Source organism: Homarus americanus, unplaced genomic scaffold (genome assembly GCF_018991925.1).
Source record: "Homarus americanus isolate GMGI-L3 unplaced genomic scaffold, GMGI_Hamer_2.0 scaffold56333, whole genome shotgun sequence".
NCBI lineage: Eukaryota > Metazoa > Arthropoda > Malacostraca > Decapoda > Nephropidae > Homarus > Homarus americanus.
This window is the reverse complement of record NW_024734940.1, coordinates 9,873,683-9,891,675: the sequence shown is the minus strand read 5'-3', so window position 1 is coordinate 9,891,675 and position 17,993 is coordinate 9,873,683. Positions and strand designations below refer to the sequence as shown.

The following is a 17,993-nucleotide window of genomic DNA, read 5'->3' as shown; positions in this document are numbered from 1 at the left end:
TCTATCTTTATTATATATGAACATTATATCATATCAAAATCTCACCAATGTTAATCACACCAAGGGGTTTATCAGATCATAAGCGTAAACTCACACTCATCACCAGGGGCACATTTCTGATGCTGCTTCGTTCATTTAGGGAGGAGGGGACTACAGAAAACTGTTGTTCTCTAAATGATGCCGAGACAAATACTCTCGGTTCCAACACCTATGTATACATGTATATGCCAGTCTTATCAATAGGGAACTGCAAATACTGTACTGCACTACTTCAAAATAGGAAAGAAACCAGCATGAAGTGATATATTTTCTTTAATTGTAAACTTACAGCAAAATCTGATGGTATGCTGGAATTTGATACTGCTGTCCTCAATGCTGTGTAATTGTTTGCCATAATTGTCTGGATTCTAAGTTGAAAACCTCTGTAAAAGATTAAATCTAATTAAAACCATAATATATTATGAAAACTAATAGTTGACAATGTTAGTTATATTTTGTACCTAGAAACCCTAACCATACTAAATATAACTGCTGAGTGCATCAAAGGAGGGGCAACCAGATTTGAAAATTGTAAATGATGTACTGAATGCAGAGGTACAGTACAGTCAACTGCAGAAGAGTGTCCTAGTCCACCTGCATGATATGAGGCAAGTGATCTGGTAACACTATAGAGGGGTAAAGTTGACATATATGCTTAAACTGGCTAGTTATTTAAGATTCATTATCGGAAATGCCTAAGAATACACTTCTGGTATATAATTTAACTAGTATCAATGTGCAAAATATAGAAAAATAATGTTTTGAGAAATATATGACATTGCTGGGGATTCAGACATACTGTACAGTACAGTAAAAGTCCAAAAATCCGGATGCCAAAAATCCGGACCACCCGAGAATCCGGACTTTGGAAAACTAATTATTATTATTATTTTTTTTTTTTAGCGGGCTTTTGGGTGTATGTGCGCATGCGTGAGCGCCACAGCTGCACAGCGACAACAAGCGACCACGTGGTCTCCACTTTAAAACGAGCAATCAAACTGTGACAACATACCGTATATACTCATCTATAACCCCCCCCTCGTTTATCTGTCGACCCTGATTTTTTGACCAAGAAATCGTTAATTTATGATATTCCTCGTTTATAGTTCGACCCACGTTTTTGAGGGTAAGCGAACAACAAAACCTTCAGTAAAAACGCTCTACGTCCTATAAACTGAAACACGAGTGCCGAAGGCAAATTGTTTACCATTTATTATTACAACACTTTACACTGAAACGCGGGTAGTTTCAACAAAAATATTGTATATTTTCATTCAAGTATTTATTCAAGTCAATTAGGAGGGAATATTATTGTAATACAACAGTTTTTTAACTAAACCATTCGAAAAGCAATTACGGTAACATCTTTTGAACGAAAGAAAGCGAAAGTCATTGTTTTCGTCACGATTTTATCCCACTTTCCACTTTAATACATACGTAATTTCAGCAAAAATATTACATTTCCGTGAATGTATTATATCAAGCACAGTATGAATAGAACAATATTTTGAGTCCTACTCTTTCCATTTACAGATTACTGTACAAGCCCATAATAATGGCTCCTAAAGTAGATAAACTTCGTTGTGTGAAGAGAAAGAAGAACACGTTGAAATTGAGTGACAAACTTGAAATAATTAAGAAACTAGTACGTGGTGTGAGCAATACTGTTCTAATGGAAAATACAACATTGGAAAGTCTACAATTTATGATATCAAAAAGGCAAAGAATAAAATTCTAGAATTCACAGCTTTTTCATTAAAACTGCTCGTTTTGATAAATGAAGCATGCTATATTTGCTAATGAATAAACTATCAAAATGTACCTGTTCATCTCTTCTTTATTCCTCCTTAAATTTTAATTTTAAAAGTACTGCCTGAGAATCCGAAAATCCGAAAATCCGGACCGACCCAATCCCCAAGCAGTCCGGATTTTTGGACTTCTACTGTATCATGAATGTAAATTATTTGTACTGCCGATACCAACAAGTATTTTTCGTGCTTAATGATACATTCATTTTAAAGCAATATCATACATGTTGGTCTTATTACTTTATGCAAGATCATTTTAGAAGAAATTATGACTGTCATCATGATTATACTGTATATTATACAATATACTGTATTCATGATATTATGCAATAATATTGTATTTACCCACTTATAGTCAGTCAGTGTCAAGTTATCAACATTTGAGAGGAACCACCAAACTGAGTGACTGTACACGTGAAGTAACGGGAGTTATGGCCTCACATGACGAGAGTTATCGCCAATGACACCAGATTATAGGGGGAGTTAGGGAAGATGATTATAGATGGTCAATGTGCAAAGGAATTATAAATTATCAAGTTTGCCATCAAGCAACCCAGATGGATACTAATTCAGTAATATCTCCATTAGCCGAAATCCTTCTTAGCCGGGACTTTCTGAAACCTGTGATTGAAATTTGCTTTGAATTTTCCGCATTTTCTGGAAAATTCCAAGAAAATTTTCCCAGTACCCAGAAATAATTAGGGGATGGAGGACTTTTGCAGGGTTTGAGAGATGAAATAATGCTTCACTCTGGAAAATTCCGGAATCTTGAAAAATTCCAGGGATGTCTTTTTTTTTTCCCAGGTTTGAGAGCTGATAAAATGTGCAATTTCCGGAAAATAATTCTATTTTTAATATTGAAATAAAGACCGGTGTGATACTATAAATTATCTCAAATAATGCGCCAGTCAGTCATCAATATTAACCTAATTTTCATTAAATAGTTATAGTTACCTACCTTACCTGAACCCTTGTCCTCAACTGCTACCAGACATAATGTGGCCCTCATAGTAATTACCCTGACTACCAACACACACCTCTCTCTTCCCTCTTATAATAACATTCATAAAAACTTATTTTGTTGAATCGAAACCTTACTGTAATGATATACTGTACCGGTAATAAATTAACACAGCTTACCACAGTCAGTCTTGGAACAATTTTGACATCAAGTGATAGGAAATGGTGGGTTGAGAGGCAAGACTGCAGTAGCACAATGGTTCAGTACTCACCTGGGAACACCTTGTCCAATAATCGATTTCCCACTGTCCTACATGACGCATAAAACAGATCGATAACTTACCATTTACCTATTTAGATTTAAACCTATAATTTCTCGTAAACTATTTCTTGTATAAAAAAGTGTACTATGTATGTGTAAAATGTATTTATTTTTTATTATTCACTCACACAGAGCAAGGCAAAAAGCACGTGCCTTTGTTTATTTACCTTTAGTGTTATTGTTAGTAAGACAGGTAACTGGTGGTGGTTGGCAGTCATAGTGAAATAATGTGTTATACTATTTTACTTGGTATAATGCCCAAGTTTCTTTATTTTACTATCCATTAAGTAATACCAAGTTTCTTTATTTTACTATCCATTAAGTAATTACCTTCGCTAGAGAGGTTGTTATCATGGTTGTTGTTACCGTGTTATTATTATACTTCAACAACGAAGGTCTCTAAGTGTGTAAAAGGTTAGTAATACTGTATACTAAAAATTATGAGATAAAACTCTCTGTATTGAGGTTGTTCTAATTATCTAATGTAATACAATGTATACGAATCCAGTTTAAATTTCACGGAGATCATGCCTTACATATATAATTATTCTCCACTACATGTTGGTAATGTTGGTATGTTTCAATGTGTAGATATACAACTTATAATAAAGCACCTGAATTGATGGTATTTCCTCTGTACAGACAATAAATTTTGAACTTGTCTACGAAAATTTTGTAAATTTACTTTCACGTTGATGGAAAAGCCTTCATATCTCATAGTTAGCCCCTGGTAATGGTGATATTAATAACTGTTAGTGTTATATTTATTCAATAGCAACAGAGATTAATAATTGTTTTTATTCCAATAGGTATTTTGGATTTCTTTACCATTATCACTAGGATTCTTTTTTAGTTAGGAATTGATTTATTTTCTTTCTGGCATTTCCCCTGCTAAATCTATATTTTTAGAGCATTTTACACGATAAGACCTCCTCAATTACCAACAATATTAGTTGCTCAAAGTGGGCAGGGAAGAGGGCAGGGCTTTAAAGTAGAGGAAAGATGTGGGGTAAAATACTCAAAAGAACACCAAACAAACATTCAAGAACCTTACCTAACACATTAAAATCCTACCTACTTATTCTTGTTTTCGGTGTTGAATGTGTTGGTGTTGTATTCGGTGTTCAGAAGAGGGGACCCATGAACTGGCAAAAGCGATTTTTAACCTTTATGTAGGTTAGGTAAGGTTTTCAAAGGTTTGTTTGGTGTTCTTTTGAGTATTGCACCCTACATTTTCCCTCTGTTTCAAAGTACTACCCATTTTGTACAGATGGAAACCATAATCTCTAGCCTACCTGGGTCGGTGCTAGAGGTTAGTACAGTGTGTGTGTGTGTGTGTGCCAGACCACGATGCTTCCACCACACCCCATCATTCACGTAACTATATGAAAAATCGTGTTTAATTTAACTACATATTTCAAAAACCTTAAATTACATGTGGATCAGTCACTCCTCATTTGACACACTTATAGTGTAATACTTTGACCATCCCACCTGGGCACATGGAGGCCCACGGTAACTCTCACGGGGCAACATACGTACGAACACACAAGTTATGATATGAACCCTTCCAGGCTTCACTATCATTATCATGTTATGTTCATCGTGCTCTGTATCTTGGTAACTAGGGAATCTTAGTGATAATGGTAAAAAAAAAAATCTGAAATACCTATTGGGATAAAAACGAATGTTAGGTAGTAGGCAGCTATCAAACAGGGAGGTACTACCGCCTGGGAAGATATTGGAAGCATAATGTGTTGTCTAATGGTAGACCCTGCTGCCATATGGCATCACGAAAATTGTGACCAAGTCCCAGGTTGCTGATCTGACTTTCTGCCTCATTTACACACAATTGCAGGGTCTCAATTGTTTCTCACTATTAATCTTGTTTGTTTTTTTCTGTATGGTTCTTTATTATTATTATTATTATTATTATTATTATTATTATTATTATTATTATTATTATCAGTGTTGTTATTATTACTGTTATTATTTTATTTATTTATTTTTGTTTCGAATTTTATTTCCTACTAGCAGAAACGGCTCTTTCACTAGGCCATGGTAGGACGCCACCCTCCAGGAGGCTCCACATTGTCTCACTGTAGTGCATTAGGGTAGACCACATTTTTGGGGCAAAGCTGGGAACAAACAGTGGCTCAAGCTAGTAAGCTAAGAAACAACGCGAGAACAGTCCCTCGGCATGTACCACCGACGCTCTTTTTTTTTTATTTATATAGAGACACTCTTTCAGTTATTTATATAGATGGCCATGACAAGGAATAGATTTACTAAGGTAGGACGTAACGACATTGATTGTAGCGCTGTGAAATATCGTACGTTTGGCATACCTCGTTAGAATGGACTACCTACCTACCTACCTACCTTGTTAGAATGGACAGCCTAGAAAAGTTAGAGATCAAAGAAAAGTAAGCTGTAATGAGAGAGAGCATAAGGATAAAATTAGCTATAATACGTGGGATGGGATTCGACTTTTCAACCTCGGTGTGGTGTAACTGATGGAGGTTAGATGCAGAGAAAAGTAAGCCATAATGAAAGAGAACCTAAGGATCAAAATTGCTGTAAATCATAGGAGGGAATACGACTTTTCTACGTGTGTGCTCCGGGCTGACCGTTAGTCTCTCTCTATTTCTCTCTTCTCTCAGGCGTTTCGGGTTGGGTGTGTCGGATCGGGTTGGTTGGAGTTTTTTGGAGATCCCCACATGACACTTGCTATCCATGCCAAGTTTGGTCCAGATCGGTAAAGTAGTTCCGAGATTCTCGTGCGGACACACAGACAAACAGACAGACTTCTTTGGTTTATATATATATATATATATATATATATATATATATATATATATAGATGAACTAATTATTATTATTATTGTTATTATTATTATTATTATAGTTTCGACCCCCAGACCCCGATTTGGGTCAGTGACCTGTCCCCGGGTGGGCTAATCCCCATAAAAGAAAAAAAAATAAATAAATCAAAGAAAATAACAAATTAAAGGGGAAAAATCAAATCTGTTTTGAGGAAACAATCAAGTCACTCGCGCTCAGCATGCAAACATACTTCAGAGGCAGAAGATAATCCGCACTTCTCTAACTGCAACCTGTGGAACAGTCCCATTTACCTAATACTCTTCAGCATTACTGGTCCGCTCGTTTACCACATTGTTATGTCCAGTGTTCCTTATTTACCTAGGCCATCCACTAGAGGTGGCCATACCGAGGGAAAGAGGCCAGTGGCCAGTGTGGGATCTCCCCTTCCCTTTTTTTTATCATTTTGTCAAGGGCTATTTTGAAGTTCAGTTCAGTTCTGTTCTTAGTTCCACAGCTTGGGCTAGTGGACCGTTCCATAGGTCTACCAGCCTCTGTGTGTTCCATAGGTCTACCAGCCTCTGTATGAAAAAGTATATCCTTATATTCGTTCTGCTTGATAACTTGGTGAGCTTGGAGTTTTGTCCTCTCGTGCTGGTGGTGCGTGACATCAAAGAAATGTCCCGTATTCACGTTTTCCGTCCTTTTCGGGATTTTGAATGTTTTAATAACATCTGCCCTATTGTGCCTTGTCTGAAGGGTTGTTAGTACCAAGGCTCTCAGTTTACTTGGGTAATCGAGATGACAGTTCCGGAACCACCTTCATCGCTGTGTGTTGCACCTTTTCTAGGGATGTTACATCTTTCTGGAGGAAAGGTTTCCATGCTTGTATACAATAATCCAGACTGGGACGTACTTGAAATGTGTACGATTGAAGGGTCATTTTCCTATCTTTCTGTTTAAAAGTACGCTTCATAATTCGCAAATTTTGTTTAACTTTTGTTACCGCTACCCTCACTTGTTGCACCACCTTCAGTGAATGATCTAGCACAACTCCTAGAGATCTTTATCCTTATCGACGCTATCCAGGTATCCAAGGAAGTTTTATTATTAGAATAGTTGTGATTAGGGTTACTTTATCCTATATTTAGGGTTTTGCATTTCTTAATATTAAAGAGCATTTGTCAGTCTCGGGACCACTTGAACAGTTCATTCAGGTCTTTCTGCATTGTTGCGACAGGATCTTGACCTGCTACCTTCCCAAATATTTCCGTGTCGTCTGCAAACTTGACAATGTACTCTCATCTGTCTATGCGTTTATGTAGATCACAAACAAGGTGGGTCCAAGGATGGAACCCTGTGGTACTCCAATGAGAACCCTTTTCCATTCACAATGTACTCCATTTATTGCCTTTCTTCGATTCAGTTGATATTTCACGTCAAAATCTTGCCTGTGATATGATGCCATGTGCCTGGATGTTGGAGGCAAGTCAAGCGCTTCTGGTACGTCGTTTATGAAACAAACAAACAGCAACGGATCCAGTACACTACCCTGTGGTACCCTGCTTGTCACACATGGCGATTTCACGACATTAATCACCACACACACTGCTTGCGATCACGAAGAAAGTCTCTGATCCACGCTAGGACACTCCCCCGAATTCCGTAACCTTCCAGTTTAATTCTCAGCCTTGCATGGGGTACACTGTCGAAAGCCTTGGCAAAGTCCACATAAAACCATGCTGGTAGTCCTTTACAAGTTGTTTCGTAATAGATACACATCTTATAATGCTCTCTAGTACTTTACACACTATGCTGGTCAATGCTCACTGGTCTGTATTTATGTGGAGTGGTGATCTCCATGTCTGAATATAGGACTCACATCAGCCATTTTCCAGTCGCCGGGTCTCTTTAACTCGCTCATGCATCTGCAGAACGGGATTTTAAGTCTCGGTAAGCTCGTTGCACAACTCTCTTAGCACTCTAGGATGCACGCTTTAGCTTTGACAATTTGTTAATGTTTCTAATACACTCTTCTCAGAACATTATGTGCGTCAGCGTTGTGTCAACATGTCTTTCCTCAAATGCAGGGAGAGTGTTCGCATCCCCTCTTGTGAACACTGAGGAAAAGAATTTGTTTAACAACCTCTGCTTTAACCTGATCTGAGTCTGCATAACTACCACCTTCAAGCCTCAGATGTGATACTCCCACACGTGTCTTTAATTTCAACGGTAAAAACCCTTTGGGTTTGACTCAACCTCTCTTGCCATCCGCCTCTGAAACTTTTTCGGCCATTCTACACTCTGACTTTGCTTGGTTCCTGGACCTGGCATACGTGTACAGTCACCCAAAAAAGTCCTGTCGCGAACCACGAACCCTGAGATTCAGACTCGTGAACCCGAAGCAGTAGACACTGATACATTATTCTGTCCATAAATGCTTCGGATTCAAGAGTCTGAATCTCAGGGTTCATGGTTCGCGACAGGACTTTTTGGGGTGACTGTACATCGTCATTTGTCGCAACCCATCTCTTGAATTTCTGAGATTTCTTCCTAACTTTGCCAACCGCCTCATGGTTCATGTGTAACTGCCTCCTTGTATCCCTGGAGCCGGTGGGAATTGTCTTGGGTATATATATATATATATATATATATATATATATATATATATATATATATATATATCTCAATCAAATAGTTTACTTTACTGACTATGAGGTTCAGGGTGAATACCCCCTCATCTCCTCCCTCATCCTCTCGTAATTCACCATTGTAATATTTGAACCTCGGTCTGCTCTCATCATGAACCAAGTAACAGTTAAATCTGAAGGACAATGTCAAATGATGGCTTGTGCCAACGGGGACTAGGTGTTCCAGCATGGTCACCATACCCTCCTCTTTAGTTATAAGGAGGTCCAGAAGCTTGGGTGTCTCTTCTCCTCTGTACTGAGTCGGATCTTTAACATGTTGGAATAGAAAAATTGTCTCTCAGAGTTTTTACAAAAAAGAGTAGCGGGATTATTAAGGTCATTTGCTGTGGTTGTCATTCCTCCGGTCGATGTCGTCATAGTTAAAGTCTCCCATGACAAGGAGGTGGCTGGGATTGAGCGCTGTTACATTGTCTATTAAGGCTCGTATGTTCCCGTGGTTTACTCGGTTGCAATTCATGGCTCTATAGATACATCTAACAATGAGTAAGTCTCTCCCCTTCAGTTTAATTTCACACCACTTTGATTCTTCAAAAGCATCCTCCCTTTGCACCCTCACCTGGCTGGCTCTTAGGTTCCGTCAAGCACAAAACACGGGTCGATCCGTCTCTTCTTATACAACAGTTCCAGTGTTTGAATGTACGACCAATACACCCGAGTTTCACTCCACCATTTTAAACTCAAATACAGGTATACAATTTGGCTGCAGGACTCTTTAAGATTTCTGAAAAGATAATATTATTTGTTTATTATCTGAACACTATAATATGTGCCATTTACTTCATAAAAACTTGTCTACTCTACTGAGTCGTAAGAAAAGGAAACTTAAAGATACCAAAACGAGGATACCTGGTGTTGAATTGTTCACCCCCACTACAACTATTTTAATGGGCTCTGCTAGGTAGGTCTATCTCTCCAGGTATCCATGACTGAGAGGCCACACTGAGAACTGCCTTCCTCCTTGATCTTCGGAGCTGAGAGAAGGTACTTTATTAAACTATCTCCACTAAACAGCCACCCAACCGTGTGCTAATCATATATGGAGACACCGTATAATCCCTGTTTCTTTGCGTCTGAAAGTTGAGCTGTCCTGGAATGTTGATTTTATAATGTGTTACTGTCTTTCATAAACTAAGGTCTATAAGCGTGCGGTCTAGGTTAGTACGAGAGGGGGACACTTATAATGGGGGCACTTATGATGGGGGATACTTATAATGAAGGACACTTAAAATGGAGATACTTATAATGGGGACACTTATAATAGGGACACTTATGATAGGGGATACTTATAATGGACACTTCATCATTAAAAAATTTGGAGATACGACACATAAAACTGCAGGTGAGTGAGTTCTGACGTGGACGAGTGCTTCTAACGTACACATTAATACCATTCTCTTCCTCAGCAAGGTGTCGGCGGTAGTTATACGAGAATATATACACTCCCCCACAATATATTAAACAAAATATCTACTAGAAATGTGATTGGTTGTCTGAATTCCTAACTTTTATGGAAATTCACTGAAAGTCACAAAACAATTCTCGATCTAGCGTGAGTGCAAAACTTGGCTACATTTTGCCCAACACACATAGCATGAATCATTCGGTCATTCGTGTAGTACACTTTTCCAGACGAACGAACTACCAAACTTAGGGTTCTAATTCCAAATGAAGTCCAGGGCACTGATTAGCAAAGCCCCCCCCCCCCTCCATATAAAACACCAAATCCAACATATTCTGAGGCCAACCGTATGTAAAAAAGGGCCAAATTTCAGGTATATTTAGCCACAAAAGGCCAACCAGGCAACCCTACTCCTCATTTGGCGACTATATTATGTTTGATCTAAGTTTATATTCAAGAACAACTCGGGTCACGAACTGGTCCCCGAACAGCTGGTCACTCTTCATGTTTAGTCTTTCTCTAGATTGTGCTACTGAACAGGTGGTACCCAAACAACAGGTCTCTGAAGGGATCGACAGGTGGTCCTTGGAAGATGGTCCCTGTGTTGGTGGTCCCTGTGCTGGTGGTCTTTGAACTGGTGTTCCCTGTGCTGGTGGTCCCTGTGCTTGTGATTTCAGGATTTGTTTAATTGCCAGGTGGTCCTGGACTGCAGATTCAAAGACAACAGTTCCTTGTACAGGTGATGGCTGAACAGCTGGGCTCCGACAGAGGGTCCTGGATCCCATTGTTACCGACCTGCCTCACTTGACATTTACGAACTGTTGGATGGCACCTCTTGGCTCTCCTGGTTGACGAGTGTGTTAGACCGCCACAATTACCTCACTTTAAGGATTAGTTGTGTCGTGAGCAGTACTTTAATACCCCATCCCTCCACCCTCGAGATGGTTTGAATATTCTCACAAGAACTGCGTGGAGAGAGCGGAATGAGATCAGTGAAAAATTCCATTTCACAAAGTATTCCATTATTCAGGATGCAAGGAAGAGCCTAATGGATTTCCTGGGCTTAATACGCCCAGTCAAGACCGCGGGCCACATTGAGCTGCAACCCACCCCGCCTTTTTCCAATGAACACATTCCCCTCCGTATTACAGGTTGTTTTATTATTATATTTTCCTGTCCTTGTTGACAACATTGCCCTCGAACGATAAGAACATGGCTTAAAGGGTTTACTGATGAGGGCCCGTGCGTATTTCACCCACGATTACTATCTTTACGAGACCCAACGAGTGATCCGGAACGAAATAATCCGAGAATGTCCTCTACCCAACGAAATCTGACAACTGGATGTCGTCGAAAATGGGTGAGGCGAAGCTTTCCGAGAGGGAGCGTTCGGTGGCGAGAGGAAGTGTTCACTGGCGAGAGGGATCAATAATCTCTGTTCAGTAAATGCCGTGGCAGCTCGACGCAGCGGCAGCAGTGCGGGAGACAGAGGTGGTGGTGGTGGTGGTGGAGGCGGCTCTAGCTGCTGACGGTGTAAGACCAGCCAGCCACGGCTCCCTCAGTGCCAACTCAGGTGGGTGCGGGGGCGGACCCACGAGTCTGACACTCGCGCCACGGCCTCCTACTGCCGGAGGATCATTCACCCACCACCTGCACCCCCTCCAGAGGTCAATAACCTGCCACCATTATCTGGGCTTTTTTAAACTACTTACAAGGGCAGTGATACTCTCAGTCTGTTACTGAGGATGAGGCAGGATCTATTGCCCTCACGTAATGACCAGTAAGGTAGTAGAGACAACACATTACCACATGGTGTATTAGTGTTGTGCATTAACACACCATCAAGTGTCAACTGGGTAACTAACATACCACAAAGTGCCAAGCTGCTTCTAACGCGCTAACAGACCGCCAGGTACTGTACAGGTCACTTACCTCTAACAGACACTCAAGTGTTAACGGGTTACTAAGCTTTAACAGAACACCAGTTGATAAGCGCATTAATAAGTGCTAATAAACCCTCAAGCGCTGGCAAATCAGTGACCATGAACAATTGGAGGGTTAGGGTCATGTGTAGGGGAGGGGGGCGATGTGAGTGCTGGTCAACAGGACAGTGAAGAAGTGTGTTAACTCAGTGAGTGTTGTGCAGGGCGAGGTGGGAGGGGCAGCACAATTAGTGAGGGAATCAGAATCAAAAGTGGAAAAATTGTTTGAACAAATAATCGTAAAAGAATTGGGTATAAAGTTTGTACAGTACTTGTAGATTAACCCCGGCGGTGAGGTGGTAACTTAACCTAAATAAATTGTTTATAAAACCTTCCATAATAAACATATATATTTACACAGGTACAGTAAATTTCAATCATGTGAATTATGATAATGTTCACGTGTTTCCTCTGTTAAGTGATATTGGTTTGACCATTAAGTTTCTGTTTTCAGTGGGAAGTGGTTGTGAGAGGCTACGTTTTGTAACAAGAAATTAGCCAAGTGAATAGTGACGTGTGAGGAAAGAAAGAAAATAAGAAGTGAGAGAAAGGTAATTACGGTGACGGAGAGGAGAGTGTAGAAGACCCAACCAGACGGCAGAGGAGAGAGAAGGAGAGTGGAGAATTTGGCGGAGTGAACACGTGGCGTCTGGCCGCGCAGTGAGAACCCCGCCCACACACGTGGTACGTCACGTCACGTCAGGTCAGGTTAGGATATGTTACCCTCCTGTCAGTGGTTCCCTATATTTTATTAGTATCTGGGTTAGTATACACTTGTCTGTGTTCGTACGTTTATTATGAATTATGTGATTCCTTTAGGTGTGTATTGTGTGTGAAGATATTCATGCAAGAGTCGTTATTGGTTCTAATTTTGCGTGTTGTGTGGGTGTGTGAGGGAGGGTAACACCCAGGCGGCCGGCACACCCTCTGTGTCCTGGCTCGTCGCCTCCTACAGTGGATTACTTGGTTTCTTTTACAACAGTTCTTTGTCTTCTCTTGTTTGGTTTCTTATGTTTTCATATTTTTTTTTCTCTTATATGTTCTTAACCACAACTGTTCATATATGTTTAGTTTTTTTTAATTTGTCAGTAGAATTAATTTTTATTGCCTTTTCATATACTATTCATAAACTTTTATTTTCGTATTCTTCTGTCATTGTTGTTGTTTTTGTTTACTGCGTCATCCACCACGTCATATATTTGATGACGTAGGAAGTATTTGAATCTGACGTCATTACCTCGTAGCTCATTTATGGTACAATATCTTCGAATTGATGAAAGAATCATTTGAATTTATGAACTGGGCAGACATTAACCCCACTCTGATCAAGAACAACATGTTAACCGTATAAAAGTATTAAATGAAGACGTGTTAGATCAAGTGTTCGTATAGTGTTCAAGATGGAGTTTGACAAATGTGAAGTAAAATTTATACTTCAAAAACTGTGCAGGATAAAAGATGAGAAATTAAAGACTAAAAGTGTATGAATTTGAACAGTGTGTGAACTCTGAACTAAATGAGGTAGGAGTTTTTATGGATGTGTATGGTGAACAAGTGTATGGATGAGGAAGGGAAGAGCAACAAGGTGGGATACATTAACAGTAGTGGGAGAGAGAGAGAGAGAGAGAGAGAGAGAGAGAGAGAGGGAGAGGCAGAGTTCTTCAGACAGAAAATCATAAGAATCTGAATACGAAGTTAAAAAAATAGTCGATAAAAACAAGCAAAGAAAAGGGGGGGATGAGGACTTTTTGCCCAAGTGTCCATAAAGACTTTGGAGAGGGGGGGGGCGTGGTAAACTGTTCTAGAAAGAGATAAAGAGAAAAGGATGTATCAGGAGATGGGGTAAATATGTCCCAGAATTGATGAAGATGGAAGATATAAAGAGAGAACAAGATTAAACAGAGAATAGTAAAGGAAATAACATATAATTACGTATTTTAGAACTAACTGGATGATACCTTAGTTAAATGGTATATCGTCTAGTATGATTAATGTGGGCGAGGCAGTGTGGCGGCAGGGAACAAAAGCGATAAGACGAGACAGAATGAAACTGACTTTATCTTCCACACTCTCAGGATGACTCGCTGAGGAGAGAGGCTGGGCTAATGAAAATGGTGGCGTATCTTAATTAGTTTGTTGGATCAGATGTTAATCTAAGTGTATGAAGATGTTAAATTTACCAGTGTGATGTTAATATGAATGGAGACTCTTAGATACCATGAATGAACTTAGATATTTAGAGGTGTTATCAAGTAAATGTGGAAACAGAAAGACGATGGTAAAAATAACAATGCAAAGGAAGAAAACATCCAAGGAACATTAATGTGAAAAGTTTGAGTGGATAACGTGCACGGAGACTGTATAAGTAGTTCCTCTGCCATCTCTTAGGTACGAATGTGGAACTGGTGCTTTAGGTGAGCGATAGATCAGCCCTGACAGCTGGGGTGATAGCCAGCCTCTTAAGTAGCAGGAAAGATGTGGAGTTGAAAATTTTTGGAGAGGCGAATGGATGAGGAATGGATGACAGGTAGCTCTATGACGGGAATCAACAGCGAGGGGGAGACTTGATCAGATGAGACAAGGTAATTAGTAGAAGAGGGTGGATGAGGAAATATAGGTGATGGTGACATAAGGAATAGGTGACAGGTGGAAGTATGGCCGGAACAGGTGAGACAGGGTACTTAGTGAGGTCAGAAAGTATCACGTGAGAAAAGTTATTGCAGCTCCTGTGCAGTTGAGTGGAGTTACCTGGTTATGGTAATACTAATGAGCTTAATGAGTTAACCTAATCTGCTTAATAAATTACCTTGAAGCGTTATAATTAATGTGAGTCTGTGATTGATTTTAGCTTACGGATTGAGATGTGTGTGTGTGTGTGTGTGTTTGTGTGTGTGTGTGTGTGTGTGTGTGTGTTCCTACCGTTTCAACCTTCTCGTGAAGATGTCATCATCATCATCATCATCATCATCATCGTCATCAATCACAATCATTATCTTCACTTCCATATCATTATTGTTGTCTGTCATTATTATTGTTTTTATGATAATTATTTATAGACTCTTAAATTGAGTCTTCATTATCGAATTGAAACAAAAATAGCCACACCCACACCCTCCCGGGGCCTATGGTTGGGCCGAGCCACCCACTGAGGCCAGCGGTTTCGAATCCATTTAGCTAATAGTTGTCAATCAGGAGGGGCGGGGCAGCTATCTTATACTGATGGGTCCAAGGTGAGCCAAGAGGAGACAGGCCACATCTACAATTGCTGGACTCACTTATTTTATATAGATGAAATATAAATGAGTTGAGTTCTGTTGTTATTTTAAGTGTAGGTAGTATTTGTTCGTACACAGTCAGCGCTTTAGATAGTGATAGTCATTTGTTTCGTCGATATTGCGTCCAGTGGCATTTTTTTTTTAGGTAATAATAGTTTAATAAGAAGAACGTGTTGGCACTGTGCAGGTGAACATTAATATATTCTTCTGTATGAGTGTATGTTGAATATTTACCATTCTAGAAACACCTGGCAACACTTTGTTTGCTCTGGTGTCCTGGCACGATAACCAATAGAAATACACTGATATACAACAAAGTTTCATTACTTGATTGTCTATTAATTTTATGAAGCATTGTCGCCAAACATAAACTGATGTTAATTGTTTTGATATGTAATGTATTTCTTAGAAGAACAAAATTATTAATAAATCAGATTACCTACTTCATATCTGAGGGTTGGCGACCACAGTCCTCCACTCTGGCCCTGGCCCTCCTACCCTCAACTTTGCCCATTAATATTTCTGTTATTGTACCTCATCCCTGTTTATATGACCAAAATATCTCATTTTTCTTTTTCGTGTAAATTTCAAGTATTTCTCTTGAAGTTTTTGCTACCCTTAATACTTTTTTATTTGTTTTAATTTTTGAAGTTTTAGCCTCAGTTAACTCCTTACTGGGATCTGCTCCTGGTTCTGGTTATTGAAATTTTGAATCTTTTCTGAATTAAAATGTTATCTAGTTGATTCCTGACAATGTTATTTACATTGTTCTGGGGTGATGTCTATGATACAGTAAAGAGATGCCTGGGGTGTTATTGAAGTCATATACAGCATTAAAAAAAACACAAAATACAAAGCTGGAGACTCGGGTAATACCTTCTCAGGACAGTTGACTGACTCCTTTCAGTCTAATCCTTCTCCATCCTGACGCCACGAAACATCTCAGATAATTGCGCACAATTCTAAGATTTCTCTAAACGGGTACGTAGTGCAATTTTCTTTGTTATTTATGGCATAACAGTGTAAGATAACATTAAAAAAGGAAGGTATTGTAAATTGACCAATCACCTCAATGCTGTGGCCGCTGTCCTATAGTGTCCAATCACAAACCTATACGAGAGGATGTGGGCGTGGTTATTTTTGTATTTCTATAATGAACAGACAAGTGTATAACTGTTTAACCTGCCATGTTATAAAAATACTGAGGCACCTGTGGCGTTATTACCGGGTTCAGGTCTTTTATCGTGTATCTACGCCTCCGAGGCCAACGTGGGTGTAGTGTTGGAACTGCAGATATCTGTTTGTTGGTCAGCTGGTTTATCCCTCTGTCTCTTTACCTTTAAGTTTATGAACACATGACAAGAGTGAACAGTCCGAGATATCACCACGAACTGTTTATCTGGTGGTAAGATCAAAGGTCCAGGTCACGAAACAAAACCAAAAAGCTATAGGTTCACATCACTCCTCAAAGTCACAAGTCAAGGTCACAAGTTGAGGTCACATGGCACGTAATGACCAAGATCAGAGCACGAGGTTGATGTACTGCGTGAAGTCTGTTATTAATATTTATCAAGACTAGAGGAAGCTGGCTCATAAAATTTCCGCTGTATAAATTTCTCGACTCGAAATCCACGTTGCTCGCTGCTGTAACTTTCTTGTTGTGGTATTGGGAAAACATTGCTGCTTGTGACGAAACTTAACCCGTCAATATATATTTTTCTTACGATGTTTGTGTCTCTGGAAAATATAAGGTTTTGTTTTTCGTTCTTGAGTCTGTGGACATCATCTTTTCCTTCAATATTTTCTATTTTGTTTTTCTCTTGAGCTTGACGTTACTTCATTTACAATTTGGATTCATTATGCAATTTATTAAACTATATATTTTTCTTCAATAATTGTTCTTCTGAGAAACTTAAATAATCCAAACACATTAAGTATCATTGTCAAACTTTACACATCAAATTAGTTTAGTACCCATAGGTCCTCCTTCTTACACCTACCTCAGAATACACCAACACATACCTACACCCACGACACACTCACCCAGGAACATTTTAACCCCATACACACAATATCTTAACCACACAAGTTACTTATTCACACACACACACACACACACACACACACACACACACACACACACAGGACGTATCTCGGCCCTGTGACTACCTCGAGGGAACCTAACATGGTCGTCAGCTCTTGAGAGGAAACTCCAGCTTTTGTTTCCCGCCCCCTACCACCCCCCTACACCAGCTGCAACCACCTATTGTTTACCTTCCCCCGTACCCTCCCTCTCTCCTTATCCTCTCTCCCTCCTTCCCTTCCTACCCTCCCTCCCTCCCTCCCTCTCCTCCCTCCTACGTCCACCAGTTGCCGGGGCCGACTATAGGGTATCTCTCCGTCCCCTTTTCTTCTACCTTTCTCTCATCTTCTTCTCCTTTATCTCACCCTATATATTTTCCTTCCCTTTCTTTCTCTCCTCCTTTTTTTTTATTTCTTCCCCTCTCATTTTTCTATATCTTCTCTTCGTTCCCTCTGTTCTCCTCTCTCTCTCTTTCTCTCCTCTCTCTCTCTCTCTCTCTCTCTCTTTCTCTCTCTCTCTCTCTCTCTCTCTCTCTCTCTCTCTCTCTCTCTCCCATCCTTATAATCCTCCTCATCCACTTCCTTCTAGATC

At 39.7% G+C, this 17,993-nt stretch overlaps 1 protein-coding gene across 4 annotated transcripts in view; it reads right to left on the bottom strand.

Annotated features, from left to right (window-relative positions):
- The window catches only part of LOC121870625 (ERC protein 2-like), a 37,736-nt gene extending 34,439 nt beyond the window's left edge, over positions 1–3,297 (bottom strand). For 2 of the 4 annotated variants that reach the window (XM_042372481.1, XM_042372484.1), the window contains exons 1-2: positions 3,151–3,297; positions 329–422 (exon numbers count right to left, since the gene is read on the bottom strand). In XM_042372481.1, coding sequence (XP_042228415.1) covers positions 329–394 — 66 coding nt within the window. In that variant the 5' untranslated portion in view covers positions 395–422; positions 3,151–3,297. Of the gene's footprint in view, positions 1–328; positions 423–2,987; positions 3,062–3,150 lie in introns of those variants that run through there. The other 2 variants (XM_042372482.1, XM_042372483.1) reach the window with 2 other exon arrangements.
- Between the last annotated feature and the right edge of the window lie 14,696 nt (positions 3,298–17,993).